At 53.6% G+C, this 15,932-nt stretch overlaps 3 protein-coding genes across 3 annotated transcripts; 2 read left to right on the top strand and 1 right to left on the bottom strand.

Annotated features, from left to right (window-relative positions):
- Positions 1-1,563, top strand: TGME49_310340 (hypothetical protein). The gene has a single exon (XM_002364239.2). It carries the CDS (start codon positions 248-250, stop codon positions 1,415-1,417), a length of 1,170 nt encoding a protein of 389 aa, XP_002364280.1. The 5' UTR covers positions 1-247; the 3' UTR covers positions 1,418-1,563.
- Positions 1,564-3,532: 1,969 nt separating this feature from the next.
- Positions 3,533-8,943, top strand: TGME49_310330 (hypothetical protein). The gene is made up of 3 exons (XM_002364238.2): positions 3,533-4,957; positions 5,547-5,943; positions 6,936-8,943. The coding sequence occupies exons 1-3, from the start codon at positions 3,927-3,929 to the stop codon at positions 7,416-7,418; spliced, it is 1,911 nt and encodes a 636-aa protein (XP_002364279.1). The 5' UTR covers positions 3,533-3,926; the 3' UTR covers positions 7,419-8,943.
- A 92-nt stretch (positions 8,944-9,035) lies between these two features.
- TGME49_310320 (calreticulin family protein) lies at positions 9,036-15,818 on the bottom strand. Its single transcript, XM_002364237.2, has 9 exons — positions 14,513-15,818; positions 14,086-14,156; positions 12,894-13,162; positions 12,059-12,182; positions 11,451-11,543; positions 10,857-10,913; positions 10,422-10,556; positions 9,925-10,151; positions 9,036-9,597 (listed from the first exon to the last, which is right to left on the bottom strand). The coding sequence occupies exons 1-9, from the start codon at positions 15,183-15,185 to the stop codon at positions 9,510-9,512; spliced, it is 1,737 nt and encodes a 578-aa protein (XP_002364278.1). The 5' UTR covers positions 15,186-15,818; the 3' UTR covers positions 9,036-9,509.
- Positions 15,819-15,932: the final 114 nt, after the last annotated feature.

The raw sequence follows: 15,932 nt of genomic DNA, 5'->3' as shown, positions 1-15,932 counted from the left end.
GTGTTCAGTACTCGCCAATGCAGCATTGTAGTCTGATCAGTGCAAATCATTCTTGGGTTCTGCTCATATCTTCAGAGTCCTGTGAATTTGCTTCTACTACGTTCACTTTGCGGTCCTCTTTAAATCTTCCAAGCGCCTCATCTGAGAAGTCTGAGGCTCTTCCGCATTTTCTCGCGCCCGTCCTTCTGGTTCCGGGCTTCTGTTTGTGTCTGGTCTACCTATCGTTTGCGGCACTCACCGGAACGAAATGGAGGCCTACCGTGTCCGTCCCGTTCAGGCGGTTGGTGTCTGTGCTCGCCAACCGCTTGCAACAGCTAACCCTCGTGTCTGCCGCCAGCCGGGTCCACCGGCTGGCAATTTTCTCTACTCAGACTTTCTGCCACCCCGGTGGATTCCGTCTGTTGGAGTTTCCGGTGCCCGCGCGCCCTCGCGGTGCACCCCCGTTCTGCTGGCGCAGCACGGCGCTTCTCCGCGCTGCGCACAGTCTCGTGCTTCGGCACAACCTCTCTTGTGTCCGTCCAGTGACGGGAGAGTCACTGTCTTTCCGTCTCGAGGCAACTCGCTTCTGGGACGTCCTGGAGTGCCTTCCGCGTCTGCAGCGCCGTGTGGGTTTTTGTCGCGTCCTGCATACCAGACAGCACCCCCACTGTCAGTTGAAGGACCGGGCCGCGCGGCGGAAGCTTTTGCTTCAAGAGGAAGCAGCCGCGGTCTCCTCGCGACGCCTCCTGGCTACGTGCTCCGTCTTCGCAAGCAGGCCGCCATCCCTCCCCGTTTGTCGCCGCCAGAGGAAGACCACCAGCGGAGGGTGCCAGAGTTCGGCAGAGAAGATAGGCCGAAGACGCCAGAGTTCGGCAGAGAAGACAGGCCGAAGACGCCAGAGTTCGGCAGAGAAGACAGGCCGAAGACGCCAGAGTTCGGCAGAGAAGAAAGGCCGAAGACGCCACAGTTCGGAGGCGAGGAGTGGCCGAAGACGCCAGAGTTCGGCGACGAACAAAGCCGACAACGCGCAGCAGGAGAGCTCGACGACGGAGAACGAAGGCGTTCCATGAGTCTGCGCTTCGGCAGAAAGGGAGGCGTTCTCCAGCCAACGTGTCTGCGTCTCGCAGCGGTCTCCCTTGGAAAGGACGCGCGGCTGTGCCCTTTGGCGAGCAGAGAGGGCCAGCACAATGAGGAGACGCGTTGTGGAGAGAGTCGAAGCCGTCGTGGACGCGGCCTCTGCCTTCCTGCAAGCCACGGTTCGAGTTCACGGGGAGTGCACCCGGGAGCTCCGTGCGCGAGGCGCCTCGTCGGCGGCGAGGCCAAGGACACGAAGCCAAAGAAATGCGGCAAGTGCCACCGCCAGTTCAAGGCGAAAGGCGCAAAAGCACCGTTCTGTGTGTGCGCCTTCGCCCAACGGTGGGGACGGGTGGTCTCGTGAGCGGTGGCGGGCGTCGCTCGTGTGTCTCGGCTTCGGTGGGGGATTCTCTTTCGCTCCAGCACTGTAGCGTTTCGTGTCGTGTCGTTTGCATGTGGCATTTGCGTTTGCTGATTCCGTGTTTTTTCCCACAACTTTAACCCTTTTGCTCAGTGGTAGCAAAAGCTAAGTTTTCAATCTGCGTTCTCAGGCGACCTAAGGTTCAGCCACCAGACACGAGCCGCTGAGGCTGTGAACCCCATTCTGCTTGAGTGAAACAGCTGTATTTATTGCTCTTGCACGACCCCTACGCACATTCCATTCGCTCAATTTCCAGGCACACTCACTGAGGACGGAGCAGCAGAATGTAGCGATTCTTGCTGAGCAGCCCTATCGCCAGACTTCAACAGCAGCAGCGGTGAATTGTTTACAGTGCGTCAGCCCCCCTGCGCTATGGGTGAACTGGAATGGTCTTGCTGTGGCGGTGTGGGAACAGCGCGTTGAAGGCAACAAACTATGTGCATTGTCGCAGTTCCGACAAAGATGGAGAACCTGTCTTGTTTAGTTGAATGAACAAAGCCGTGTTTCTGCCTGCACTGCTCGAATCCTTCATAGTCTGCGGACGGAAAATATGCCTCGATATGCATTGAAACTGACAAGCACTCTCCGCATGTGACAGTGTTTCTCTTGTCAAGCTCATCCAGGCTGCACGCCCCTATTTACCACAAGGCCGTTGCCAAAGTGTTACATGAGGAAGACATCCAAAAACGTTTCTGGACGTCTTCTGTAGCGGGGTGGGTCATGTGTGAGGCTTTAGCCGGCAGCCCTTGTCAAGGCAATTGTCTTTCATGTATCTTTTCACCAAAGGAAGGCGCGCAGTGAAAACACACGCAGCTGGCTAGGTTCCCAGAGATGCAAGGCTTGCCGTTTCCCCACTGGTTTTTTTCGGTGGCGTCGTGGAAAACAAGAAACTCATCAGTTCGGTTGCGTATGGCTGTGCCTGATCTCTACTCCCGTCTGCAACTGTTATTGTTTCTTGTCGTTGGTGAGATATCTGTGCTGTGTCGAATGCCTTGACTGTTTATGTACCTATCTTTTCTCTTCCTCGATCACGAGGAGTTTTCCATCACCCCCGACTTGCCACGGCGTCTTTTCGTGTCTCTTCTCCCGTCGTCTCCGCTTTCTCTTTTCACGGTTTTTGTTCGTGCGTCCCCCAACTTTCGCCGCTGTCGAACTGACGGACAAAGCCGAAGTCTCCTGCAGAAAAGCGAGCGACGGTCGCAGGTGGCACAGCGAATCAGCGAAACTCGCTGTTTCGCATCTCTCCTGTTAGCCCCGGCTCACTTTACGGCCACTGTATGATTTATTGGTGGAAGAAAAACTGGATACTTATAAATGCCGCTTTGATAGCGACATGTTTCAGCGGACAGACTGCCGACAGCATCTTGAATGAGCTCCAGTCCGTCGAGCCCCGAGACAGCTCGATTCAGCAGTCGTCCTTCGTTCCACGAGAAAAACAGAGGACATACAAAAGCAAAGAAGGCAGAGAACACTACAGGGAAGTTGGGAATGAACAGCGGTGTATGTTTAGCTCGATTCCTCATCCTTTCGCACTTTCCCCGTCTCCTGTCTCAAGCCAGAAGAACTTTGAGTACATTCAATCGTACACAATGTAAGACTTTCTCGTAACCATTTCACCATCTGAACTGCCTCTCAATCGTACGTTTCTAGCTCTCGTACGATAATTCAACGACATAGTATCTTTTTTGCTTACAGGTGTGTTCTTTTCTTCTCTGCAGTTCGCATTTGACGTCGTTCCTTTTTAGAGGGGGGGCGACACAGAGACAACGGGCGACAGACAGCAGATACCCTTCCGGCAGAGAAAAAACTACCACCGCTGGGCTGTGGCTAAACTTCATTCTTCCAAGGTATTTTGTTCGCTCCTTGTGTCTGAGTAAACTCGAGAAAACGAAAAAAAACCTGTTTCTCTTTTGTCACGCGCTGTGTGTCGGCAGAAATGCCTGCTTTGCACACGAGCGATTTTGGGAGGTCAGCGTCTTTGCATGCGCCAGCGCGACCTTTCTTGGATCCGTTTCTGTTTTCTTAGCAACTCTCCTGCTGTTTTTCTGGAAACCTCCACTTCTTAAGAGTTCGAAGGACGCTGCTTTTTGCGGCGCGGTCAGCCGAGTTCACATGCTGCTTCTCCCTGTCGTTTTCCTTCGCTGCTCTTGTCTGCCGTCTCGACTGCTCCTTGCCTTTGTAGGTTTTAAGTGTGCTTTCCCTTCCAGTTCTCCGTGTAGCTCTCTTTCTCTTCACTGTCTAGACACCGCAGCTGACGACTCTCTTTTCTGCGTCTTTGGACGCCGTTTCGGCAGGGCCGCAACTTGCGACAGATAAGTCTCTTGTTCTCTCGCAGCCGCAGAGTGCCGCATTTGTTTGAGACTTTGCACTGCCACAATGCAGGTTCGAAGTCGAACTTTGTAGAGACTGCATAGCTTCCAAGTAAATCCAGGAACGCCATCGAAGGGAGAAAATGGGGGCTTCTGTTCGCGAGTTGATGAAAAAGGAGAAGGAAAGACGCGAGAAGGAGAGAAGGGAGAAAGAACGGGAGAAAGAACGCATTCAACAGGCCTTTGCAGCAGCTCATGCGAGTCCTTCTCTCCCCACCGCTTCGTCTGCTTCCTCGTCTTCTTCCTCTTCTTCTTCACTCTCTTGTCCCTCGTCTTCGTCTGTCTCCGCCGTCGCCGTCGTCTCCTCCGCCTCTTCGTCGTCGTCTTCGCCTCTCTCTCAAGTGAAGACAGAAAAGAGAGACAAGACAGATACTACGTGTGACAGCCGCTTCGCTTCTTCTCGTCCCAACGCGGAGACAGAGGAGACAGCTGTCTCCCCATGCAGGCCGGCGGCAGACACCTGCAACCTTCTTGCGGGAGCGTACGGCGAGGATGAGGAAGAGGCGAACAGCGAGGAAGGCCGAGAAGGAGACAGCGTACGCGGTTTAGAAGAAGGAGACGCACACCCAAATGCTCGCAACGAAGGCGCGGACAGAAGCGGTCTTCCGGCGGACTTCTTCGATGCGTCTTTCGGAGACACTCCAGAAGAGAAGAACGCCGAACTGGAGAGCGAAGAAGAGCGACAGTTCGAGACAGACCGAGCGCGAGAGACGCCCCGGCGCAGCGGCATCTCGCGTCTTGAGGACTTCGTCAAGGAGGCGGAAGAAGAAGATGTGGAAGTTGCTTTCGAGATCGAAGAGCCGAGCGCCGATCTCCTTGTGCCTCTGCCTAAGGCCGTCCCAACCTCTTCAGATCCAGAGACCAACCTCGCCAGTGAGGACAGAACAACGCTGCAAGAGGCGCGAGGAGACACTGGAATGGGAGAGGAGACACCGCTGCGTGTGGCGAAAGCTGAGCAACACAACGGAGGGGAAGAACCGGCCAAGAGCGACATGCGAAGCGAGAGAGAAACGAACGAGGAAGACGAACTCGCTTCTTCTGTCACTGCGGCCCTCCTCGTCTCTTCTGTTGACGAGATGCACTGGTACCAGCCGTACGCAACAGCCTTACACAGGTGAGGAGGCGCCGAGACCAAGGGAGAAAAGTTCAAACAAAAAACTGTAGTTCTGTGGGGACCCGTCTCCGCATGCAGCTGCTGCTAGAGTCTTTAAAAAAGAGAAGCTGTTGCCAGCAACTTCTCCTTTGTCGCTGACGCCTCCAGTCTCGCAGAAATGTGACTGTTTGCCTCTCCTGGAGTGATCCGTAGCTGCTAGCGACTGGGGAAACGCGGCGTCGAGTCTCGCATGCACTGTGTATAGAGATACACTTTTAAATCGTGGACAGGCTACAAACGCTCTCCACTTCAGAGATGCTTGATCCAGCTCACGTTCGACATCTGACGGGGAAACCTGTATTCTCACGGACCAGGTCTGGCATGTCTTGGGTCTGTGAACGGAAGTTTCGTCGCTTGATGTTTAGCCGTCCGTACACGCCTCTCTTTGTCTCTTTTCACCCGCCGGTGCTCATGTCTCCTTTCCTTTGTGCATGCATCCCTCGCTTTGTGTCGTCTCTCTCTGTCTCCTGGCGGCCTCTCTGTTTGCCTGTATCCACGTCCTTGCTCGTCCGGTTCTGTTGCCTCTCGTCTGCGCCCATTTGCGTCTCAGCGAGATTCTGCACGAAGAGACGCAGTTGGAGGATCTGCGCGAGAAGGTGGAGGCGGCGAGGCGCCTGCGAGCTGCGGCGCGCGAAGAGGCGGGGGAGGCGCGGCCGCGCGGTGGGGGAGTCAAACGCCAGGGCGAGCGAACGGGGAAGGACGAGACGGAGCTGGCGACAGAGTTCCTTCTCGCCGTAGAACGCGAGATGAAGCAGCCTGGAGAGCGAGGCTCTCGCGGAGACACCACCGCGAAGGTCCCTCCCAAAGAGAAAAGGAGCGAGAACAAGGGGGAGAACGAGAGCGAGAACAAAGCGGAGAACAAAGACGAGCTCCCGGCTGGCTTCTTCGACGACGAAGAGCGAGACGCAGAGGCGAGAGGTCTTGTGGGGTCGCGGAAACTCAAAGAGGTAAAGCTGTCTCCACATTTTTGCGGCGCCCAGTCCTTGGCACCATTTGTGAAGTCTGTGGGTCGGGATCCAAGTACGCAGCGAGCTCAACAGATACGGAGACGTTGACAAAGATTGTTCAATATCCGTACATGACGAATGACACGTCGCCTGTAGATCCGTCTTCCCAACAGCTGAGGCGCCAGAGCGGACGAGACTCGAATCTGCAAATTCAGAATCGAAGAGCGGTTTTCGTCCTTTGCTCTCGGGCGTCTTCGCGCTACAGAGAGATCGGAGGCCCAAGAAGTCTGTGTGTGCCGCAACTTGGGGGATCTTGAGATTCGAGGAGGAGGCGGAGACTTGAATCTTTCAGAACTGTTCCTCTGAGACGCGCCGCCAAGGTGAAACTCTCTCCCTGATTCAGCAGGGATTCAGAAGTCCACAACACAGCAAGGTTCCACATTGGTTGTGCTGCGAGCCTCGTCATGCATGGACTCCCCGGTGACGTCTGCACTGGAGAACGAGAGGAAACCATCGTCAGGTGCTCGCCTGATCCGTCCCGCCGCGTTGGTTGGAAAGTTCTGCGAGAGGCGGAGGTGTATTTTACGAGGGCGCGTTGAGGAAGAGGCACTTGCCGCCTCAGCGAACCAAGTCGAGGGAGGAGACAGAACTTGGAGAAGACCATTCTGAAGAAGAGACGAGGGAGGAGCTTGCTGCGTTGCGAGTTCGTGAAAAATCCGTCGAAAGGGTCCTTCTCTCTGGACTCTCGGATATGTGCGACCACAAACCGAGATGGTCCACGGCTTTTGAAAAGAATAGCCAAGTGTCTGTTTCTTTCCAATTAACCGTGGAAATAGAAGCATCGCGAACGACTCTTCTCGTTCGGTGCGAAAGCGTTCATGCGTCTACGTAAAGTTCGCGTCGCCTCACTCACCCGTTCTCGCCTCGTGAAGACTCCGTCGTTTGTCTGAGGCGGTGTGGAGACTGTTTTTCCTTTTCTGTTTTTTTTTCAGATGCTCGCGCGGATTGCGGAGAAGCGAAGAGAAGTCGCGGACGATTTGCGGCTGCAGAAAGAAGACGTCCTTCAACAGAGACATGACATCAGACGGTTCTTCTCCGAACTCGAAGAGGAAGAGCAGAAGGCGGCTGCGTACCGCATGCGCGTGGTGAAGCTGAAGGAGACGCGAGAGCGAGTGCAGGAATGCCAACGGACTCGCGGCGACCGTGGAGAAGAGCGCGGGGACACAGTGAAGAGTGGAGAGACGAAGAAGGAACTGGACGACAGCGCAGACGAGATGGAAGCCACAGAGACTGGAGTCAAGACTCTCCAAAGCGACGACCACAGCCGACATCCACATGTAAAGCGCAAGAGAGAACGCGAGGAAGAAGACGAGGAAGAAGAGGAAGAAGAAGAGGAAGAAGAAGAGGAAGAAGAAGAGGAAGAAGATGACGAAGAAGACTTTGCATGGCGTGCCAAGTCTCTACTCAAGGCCTAGGGGATCGGTGGGAGGGTCGAGGGAGACATGGCCGAGAAGAAGCAAACTGCTACACACGAGAGTCGAGAGAGTACGCAAACAGCTAGGGCGCTTCTTGCTTTCTTATCGCTTCGCGCGCTGTGGCACTGTCCTTGTTTTTTTTGCGCGTTTGTTCCTCTTCTGGCTCTTTGTCCTCATGGAGGGCCATGTCTTGTTCGTTTTTCTGCGGTCAGAGGCTCAGCTGTTCTCTCCAAGAGCACTGCGAGAAACCGACAATGGTCGCTGCCTTCCTCTGCTCTTCTCTGTCGTTCTCGTCTTTTCGGCTGCTTGGTTTGAATGAGACGCTTCGTGGAGTGCACATGTGCAGCCCTGGCGCCTTTTTCCTTGCCTGCGTTTAGTGAAACTCCTGGTTAAGAGAAAAGAAGTAATAAATTCTGGGATCTTGCGTTTTCATCTGCATGGTCTTGGACAGAAGAAGAGTGCACAGCGAAGAGCCGCGCTCTCGCCTGCATGCTTATGTATTTGAATCAGCACTGAGGACCGAACTTGGCAACACAACAGCTCTTGTGACTTCGTGAGAAAGGAGAGACTGCAATTGAAACCTCCAGATTCCACGAAAGAGACTCGGCGTCCAAAATCCCTGGCTCGAGAAGCGCAACGCGAGAGTGCTGTCAGTCTCTGAATCAACTGCTCGTCAAAAAGCTTAAGAGGCTCCTGAAGCGCTTCCGAGGCAGCCTGCTAGAGATCTGGAACTACGAAAAGTCTCGTCGATCTCCGCAAAAATGCCGGTCAAGGCCGCATAAGCAACAGCGAATGCGAAACGACCTTCACCACCGCTCCACTGCGCTGCTCAAGACACTTTCTCCCCCGGTTTTCTTCTCTACTTTAAAAGGTACAGGATGCGGGAGAAGGGAGCTGCCAAAGTGTAGACTCGACGGAGCCTCAGCAGGTGGAGGTGATGAAACTGCAGGTTCAGATGCTGCTAATGGTATCGCGTTGGCAGAGACTTCGAGAGCAACAGCGCTGCCGCATGGGAGGCTGGCACCTGATCCGAAACTCCTTGAGCGCCGTTGACGCCTAGGCGCATGCACTCCGCGACTCCTTGCGCGTTTCGGGGAAGGATCATGTGTGCGTCTGTGCATGCCTAAGTGGACTACGCATGCGGCGACAGATGTCCGGTGAGACATGTGAAGTGAGAAAAGAGTTCGGCGCTGCGTGTGCCTTTCATTCAAGTTGTTTCAACGACCTCCACTTGCATTCAAAGGGACATGTCCACCTTTACGCGCCGACAGCAAACACCAGCATGGTTGTTCAGAGCTTGGCAGGGAAGCCTCTTCTGCAAGGGGATGTCTCGAATTCCAACCTTTGCACACTTGACGTTCCTGAGAATCCGAGAACTCTTTTTAATCCACTTTCATCAGAGCGCCCGGTTGAAAAACAGAAACCACATCGCTCCGGGGCCGGTTCCGGAGGATGTCTTTAAGCAGGGGATGACATGGGCATCGAAAAGAAACGTAGACTCTGCACAGAGCCAAAAGAAACCAGAGGATGTCCCTCGGCCAGAAGCGCCCGGTAAATATATATATATATATATATATATATATATATATAACACACTATTCATATATATATATATATGCATAGTATGAGTACATCTGTGTATGTGTAACTCATGTGTGAGATGTAGTAGGTGAGAATTTATCCGTCAGAAAACTTTTCTGGGCGATGCGCCTTCAGAAGAGCACACGAGGGTTTCGACGGGACCATCCGGAAGCAGAAACGCGACAGAGACCGAGCAGCTGGGGGGCTCCACCTAAAAAACGACTCCTAAGAATAAAGACATGGTCTTTACATGCTTCTGTGCGCGTCGCGCCGCCAGGCGTCGAGCGCTGCATGCTCCCGCCATTTCAGACGCCCAATTGTTTGAAAAACTTGAAGTTAGGAGAAGAGAATCCCTGCGAGCCGCGTTCGCCGCTTCGGTGCTGCTGCTTCGAGTATGCGTCTACCCCCGAAACGCTCTTCTGCGTTCCTCGTGTGTTGCCGCCCACCGCATGCGCCACACTGCATGCGGTGGTTTGTCGCTTTTGCAAGTGCAGCGCATTGGTATGGACATTATCGCTTCTTCTTCTCTTCCTCGTTCTGCGTTCGCGGCGGAGGCGTCCGGCGGCGCTTGCGGCCGCAGCAGAGGAGCAGGAGACATCTGCAGAAACGCGGCCGCGCAGAAAGGTGATGACACCGGGAGACAGTTGAACGCGACTGCAACGCACATTCGCAGGAAGAGAGCGCCTGCTTGACGTCTCTGAGGAGGCTCACTAGCATCTCTCTCGAAAAGGAGTGAGGAGAACCTGTCGACAGAAGAAAGCCTCAGCGGCGGTGTGCCGACAAGACAGAAGAAACGTAAACGGAGACGGAGAGAGACGGACCCCCTGGCAGCAAAGAAGAGCCATCAAGCAAGCGCGCAAGAGTGTGAATCATGTTGTTCTCTTCACAGGACGAGATTTCAGGTTCGTGAGAGATGTCAACTCACACAACGGATACTGCGAGAGCCGCGAGGAAGAAGGGGGAAAGTCCAGTGGCTTCCACCATCTGTTGGAGCGCGACAGTCAGTCTGTCAAGGACAGAAGGAGAACTACTTGCTTCTGCCTCCTCAAATTCAGCATCCAGAGCACGCTGCTTCTCCGCGAACTCTTCTCGCCAGACCAGATGCACCGCGTCCAGGTGACGGCGCAGCTCTTCCTCTTTCACACGACGCATCTGAAGGCCAATTGGAGAATCGTCGAAGGCACATGGTCGACGCGGACACTGGTACATTTCGAAGTTCTTTGTATTGACGCGCTCCCTGTCGCAGATAATACCAGTTCTTTCGACAGCACTTGGATCTCGTCCCCTAAGAGCTTCGCACAAAGCTGAACGACGTCTTAGGTTTATACAAACTGCCTTCTTCTAGGGGCAGAGAAGGCTTCTCCTGAAACACCCCTGTGTCTCCGAGGGACCGGGACGATGCGTCACTCGCGAGGTCCTTACTTCGAAAGTCTTCTTGGCGAAGGCGCGAGCAGCGTCGATGGACTTCGCGAAAATCAAGTTGTCGAACGCAGTGCCTCCTTCGACCGTCCAGAGCTCCATGGCGACTGCGTTGATGTTTCGCAGGCGATGTGCGTGCTAATCGCAACATGAACAACTTCAGGACTGCGCATGCAGAAGACCGACTGCGGAGTGAAAGCCGCCCAAGGAATAAACAGAAAACAGTGGAGGTACAGCGGCCTGAGTGGCTCTTGATCTGTGAGGAGAAATGAGTCGGCAGGGCCGAACGATCACCAGAGAGCAGCAGCTCCAACCGCCAAGAGAAGAGAGACGAGAGCGAACGAGAACAGGGAAAGCAGAGACAGAAGGAGAGAGGAAGGAAGCGGACTGGCACACACGAGAGAGATGGCGAGGTCACCAGTGAAAAAAGAAACGAACCTCGAGCTTGAAGTACGCAGGATTCGGGATGCCGGAAGCTGCAGCCTTCTTCGTCTCCTGCCCAAAAGACACAAACATAAAAACGTCTCCTTTCGTGTCTACACTTTGCCGCCTTTTGGAGAAGAGACAAACAGCTCACCAACCTCAGGCGCCCTCTCTGAGACAAAGTTGTCACAAGTTTTTTTTTGGGGGAGAGTGAACGTCGAGTTGCGTTCCTCGTCTAGACAAATGAAGAAATCTTTGATTTTATTGAAAGACGCGTGAGAGCGACGACGCACGGGGGTATCTCATCCTTTCTTATCGTCCACTCCTCAAGAAACAGTCCCTAGCACAGCGGTGCGTAACTCGTCTCTCCTTTGTTCACTGTTTCCGACTTCCCGTTGCAGCTCTTGCGCATCTCCTTTCTTTTTACTGCTTTATTTTTTGCGCTCGCGAGCTGCGGCGGTCCTGCTTCGAAAAACGCATTTTGAAGCGTGCCACAGAGTGGCTGTCTTCGCCGGTGACGAATCGCTACTGCAAGACTCGCGCGAGAGAGGGACTCTCTGTTTCTCCGCGTCTGGTTTCTTGCTTTTCGCGCGAAGGACTTCCGCGCACCGCTTCGTCTCTTGAATCGGCTTCAGCCTCGTGACCAACGAGCAGAGTCTTTGCAGGTTGGAGAGGCGGCACCATGTCCTTCAGCAAGGAGCCCTGGCGAGGCAAAGAGGGAAGAGCAGACGCAGCGAGCAGTGGAGCAAAGCCGAGACACAAAGAAGAAAACGAGAAGAGAAAGGGAAGAGAAAGAGATAAAAAAGAGAAGACAACGAGAAGAAAACGAGAAGAAAACGAGGTAGAAGCGAGAGGAAAACAAGAAGAAAATGCGAAGAAGGATACATGGCGAGAAGGCATACTAGGAAATCACCAGTGAAAGGCACACGACGAGACGACAGCGGGAGACGCAGCGAAAGAACCGACGGAGATGAAGGGAGAGCGAGAGTGAGACGTAGACACAGTGAGAGAAGGAAAGACAGAGCGAGAGAGAAAACGACACCAGCAAGATCGTACGAGGACAGGAGAGAGACCCGCAGAGAAAGCCAGTGGATGAAGGAGACAGAAGAAGTTCGAAAAAAGGAGACAGCGACAGAGAGAAAGAGAGACAGAGAGAAAGAGAGACAGAGAGAAAGAGAGACAGAGAGAAAGAGAGACAGAGAGTAGCCAAAACGCACCTGGCGAACGACACTGCCATCGATGAGAATCTCGAATGTGTCATCTGGTTTGATCCACAAAGTGAGGAGATTCGAGAGTGGAGACGGGATCAGCCGAGGTGGTGCATCCAGGCGATGTTCCGTCCTGAAACAAAGCACTGCACTGGAGGCTCATCTCCTAAGAACTCCGTATCTCTCTCCCTTCACCGGCATATCTACAAGTATCCAGAAATCTGTCGATGTCTCTCGATCTCTCCACCCATACGAACGGATGAGGAGCCTAAACGTCTTCAGCCTGTTGTCCTCTGCGTATCTCTCTACGCCCACAAAATGCATGTTGAGGTCATTACATGACTCGTTGCTTCTACTGTGCGAATACCCTGGTGCTGCCTGTGGTGCCCCTGAAGACATTTTTATCTCTCAGGGCATTCGCCCTTCTCTGCTCGCTCTCCATATACACATGCACGTGTGAATACAGGAATATACCTGCCTGTCTTCTGTAGCTACGCACTCACAGCGGCCTATACACAGATGTGCATATGGATACACATTTGCATGTGTGTGCATATCCAGGTAACTCTACAAACATATACATATGAATATAAATATAAATATATGTATACATATATATATATATATATGTATATATATATATATATATATATGTACGTATATATGTTTGCATGCGTTGCATAGGGGTGCTGTTTCTCGATATATGAAGGCTGACGGCCAGGACGCGTTGGGGAATGGACTCGCAATGTGAGGATCTGGAAGCCGCGAGGGAGGCGACGGGGGGGAAGCGAGGGGGGGAAGCGAGGGGGGGAAGCGAGGGGGGGAAGCGAGGGAAAGGGCGTACCATTCTTTCGTCACTGGATTGTAAACTTTCAAGATGAAATGGACGACGTTCGAATCGCCGCAGATGTCTGGACCGAACATGACCAGGTAGTCCGTCAAGTGATTGAATTTTTTGAGAGACTGCTCTTCAGGAAAGTCCAGAAGTTTCACATAGCCGCCCCCACACGTTAGCGGCCGGGTCTGAAGGAGTTCGTACTGGAAAACAAAATGTTCCTTCAGTGTGTCTTTGATGGGAGGAGAGAGCCGCCGCGCTACGCCGTGGAATTTGCGCTGAGAACAACGAACAAGAAGAGACGAGACAGAGTCCAGCAGACAGACCCCCGCACCGTGAGGCGAAGACACAGAGAAGAAAAAAAGACGCAGATGCCAGAGAAACGGGTGAAGAGCAAGAAGAAAGACCCAACCAAAGAGAAGCGAACATGGAGAATGAGAGGAAAGAAGAAAGAGAGGACTGGGGAGAAAACGCGCGACGGAACACAGAGAGCATACGGGAGGGATAGAAAGCAGAGAAGTCAGAGACGATACGCGAGAGAGAGAAGAGAATGGATACGACGTACACGAGAAGGAAGGAGAGAAAGCCGGAACCGACATCGAGACAAAGACCGGAAAAGGACATCCAATGAAATTCCCCCCAAAAAACTCCAAAACCGAAGGGGCCTTTCAGAACTTGCGTCACGATACTTTTCTTGATCGAGACGCCGATCTCCTATACAATACCATATCCATTCATATACACACGCATTCCTACATGTACATATATATATATATATATATATATATATGTATATGTACGCATAGGTATGTAATTATATAAAAACGCACATGCATAATTAAAATACCTGTACATACATATAACTCCGTATTTTCACACATCTAGATGTGTAATTATCTATATGGAAAGGTATGCATATATATATATATATATACGCCTGCATATACATGTGTATCGCTATTAGGCAAGTAATTATATATATATATATATATATATGCATTATAGAAGCATATGGACCTTGACTTCTAGCTAGGTGTGCATGCGTTGTTCGGAGCGTTTCCGACGCTGGTTGACGCCTGCGCGATTTGGAGAGGGCTCGCCTGCTGGGCATGGATTTGGACGGTCTCTGGCGAACTCTGACACAGCCACTGCGGATGGTCTATCCCCGGAGAGCGGAGACGCAACGGAGAACTGGACTGACCATGTCTTGCATCACGAGGTTCTTCTCGCCAGCAATCACAGCTGCGCTGCGCGTTTCCACGGACCAGCGTCCTGCGAAACAGACGGAGGCAATGGAGAGAAGCCAGACAGGCTGCGGTCCACCTCGCGAAGCCGAGAAACGGAAGGACGCGCCCCCCCCCCACCGGAGTTTTTCAAACGACAGGAGACGGAGATACACCTACGTTTGCGGCCCAAGAGAGCGAGGAGAACAAGGGGAAGCCTTTGCTTGCGCGCCCCCGTCTCTTCGGCCGTCTCTGTCTCCCCCCTCTTCGGAGGCGCTTCGTCACTTGAGCTGAGGCAGAAAGAGGGAGACTGACCACAGACGGATGACGAATTGCGTCTCTGTGTGGAACTAAGTGGAGACTCGCGACTGCAGATGCTCGAGGCGCGCTAGAGGCTCTGCCGACCTTGGAATTTGGGATCGGCGCTCGGCACCCAGACGCCCTTCTCGAGTGGGTTGTCCTGAAAGGTATCCTGAAACAGAATGCCGTCGATGTTCCCAGGCTCGACGAACTCGAGTTTCTCCATCGTTTCAAAGACGTCCTTGATGCGGCTCTGCAGGACCTCTGCGGCCTCTCGGCGCAGCTGGAGAAGCCGGACCGCACGTGAGTTGTCTCCGGGTGAGTCTCCAGGACCGTGGACCTCGCCGGCCTGTCTCTGCGGCTCCAAATCCGCCGCAGGCCGCGCCTGGGTCGATTGCCCGCCTGCAGTCGCGGCCTTCTGCATGAGGAGCAGGTCTTCTTCGCGCTCCTCGACTTGGTCGTCCTGAATGACGTCGTCCTCTTCGCCTCGCTCTCGGGAGAAGCTGGCCTCCTCGCTGAAGTCTGGAAGCGCCGCAGCCGCGAAAAGCAAAGCGGCAGAGGACGCAGACTCCGACCCCAGGGAACGGGGACCTGCGGAGCAGCGCGCATGTGAAGGAGACGGCGCGCGAGAGAAGGCAGAGCGAGGAAGGTCGGGAAGCAGAGTGTGCAGAGCGACGAAGGTCAGAAGAGCGAGGATGGAGAAGGAGAGGCGAGAGGAGACAGAAGTCGAGGAGAGGCCGGGCACTGCCGACATGCAGGGCGTTCTGTTCGCGGACATTGCGGAGACAGAGAGGACGAGGCAGACAGAGAGGACGAGGCAGACAGAGTGAACGAAGCGCTTTCCTCTACGAAGGCTGCGGAGGTAGGGTGACAGATCTCCCCCGAGAACTCCTTACACGCACATAGACGCAGGAAATGACAGGAAAAGAAGAGAGAGAGAGGGGAAGGAAGAAGAAGAGAGAACGAGACGCAAAGAGAAAGAGGAGAGGTGAGAAGGAACGCGAGAGAGAAGAAGAGAATGGAACAGCGACAGAAGGAGACCGAGAAAGAGAAAGACAATGAGAGCGAGGAGAGAAGGAATGCGAGGAAGACGGACTAGAGAGAAAGAGACGCCCGAGGTAAATGGTGGATAGAGAACGCGGCCTCAGGAGAGAGGGAGAGGAGACGATTCAGACACCGAGAGGAACGCGTGAGAAACTTGTCTCCTGTCGAGACCCTCGTGTACATTTGACCAGTTTCCGAGAGCCGAGAGAGAAAAGCTTTGCCGACGAGAAGACTGCACTCTGGCACTGGGCGCCAGCGACTTGCTCTGTAGAGAAAAGACGCGTCTCTCCAGTTACTCTCTGGAACTCAGTACAGCTGCATGGAAGCTGTTCACAAGGAGACGAGAGGAAGAGACGAACAGATGAAGGAGAGAAGGAAAACGGTCAAGCGCAGTGCAGAAAATCACAAGAACGGAAGACAGTTACACAAAACATGCGCATGCACGGGTCTTCTTTTCTCGGAGACAGCAGCCCCGGGACAC

The sequence above is a fragment of the Toxoplasma gondii genome, chromosome XI (assembly GCF_000006565.2).
Source record: "Toxoplasma gondii ME49 chromosome XI, whole genome shotgun sequence".
Lineage (NCBI taxonomy): Eukaryota > Apicomplexa > Conoidasida > Eucoccidiorida > Sarcocystidae > Toxoplasma > Toxoplasma gondii.
The sequence above is the reverse complement of the archived record's forward strand: the minus strand, read 5'-3'. Positions and strand labels throughout refer to the sequence as shown.

Coding starts and splice junctions, on each gene's coding strand:
- TGME49_310340 (XM_002364239.2), top strand. CDS start 248: ATGGAGGCCTACCGTGTCCGTCCCGTTCAGGCGGTTGGTGTCTGTGCT.
- TGME49_310330 (XM_002364238.2), top strand. CDS start 3,927: ATGGGGGCTTCTGTTCGCGAGTTGATGAAAAAGGAGAAGGAAAGACGC. Junction 4,958..5,546: donor TACGCAACAGCCTTACACAG/GTGAGGAGGCGC, acceptor TTTGCGTCTCAG/CGAGATTCTGCACGAAGAGA. Junction 5,944..6,935: donor GGTCGCGGAAACTCAAAGAG/GTAAAGCTGTCT, acceptor TTTTTTTTTCAG/ATGCTCGCGCGGATTGCGGA.
- TGME49_310320 (XM_002364237.2), bottom strand. CDS start 15,185: ATGTCCGCGAACAGAACGCCCTGCATGTCGGCAGTGCCCGGCCTCTCC. Junction 12,183..12,893: donor AATCCAGTGACGAAAGAATG/GTACGCCCTTTC, acceptor GCTTTGTTTCAG/GACGGAACATCGCCTGGATG. Junction 10,914..11,450: donor CCGATTCAAGAGACGAAGCG/GTGCGCGGAAGT, acceptor TCTTTTGGGCAG/GAGACGAAGAAGGCTGCAGC.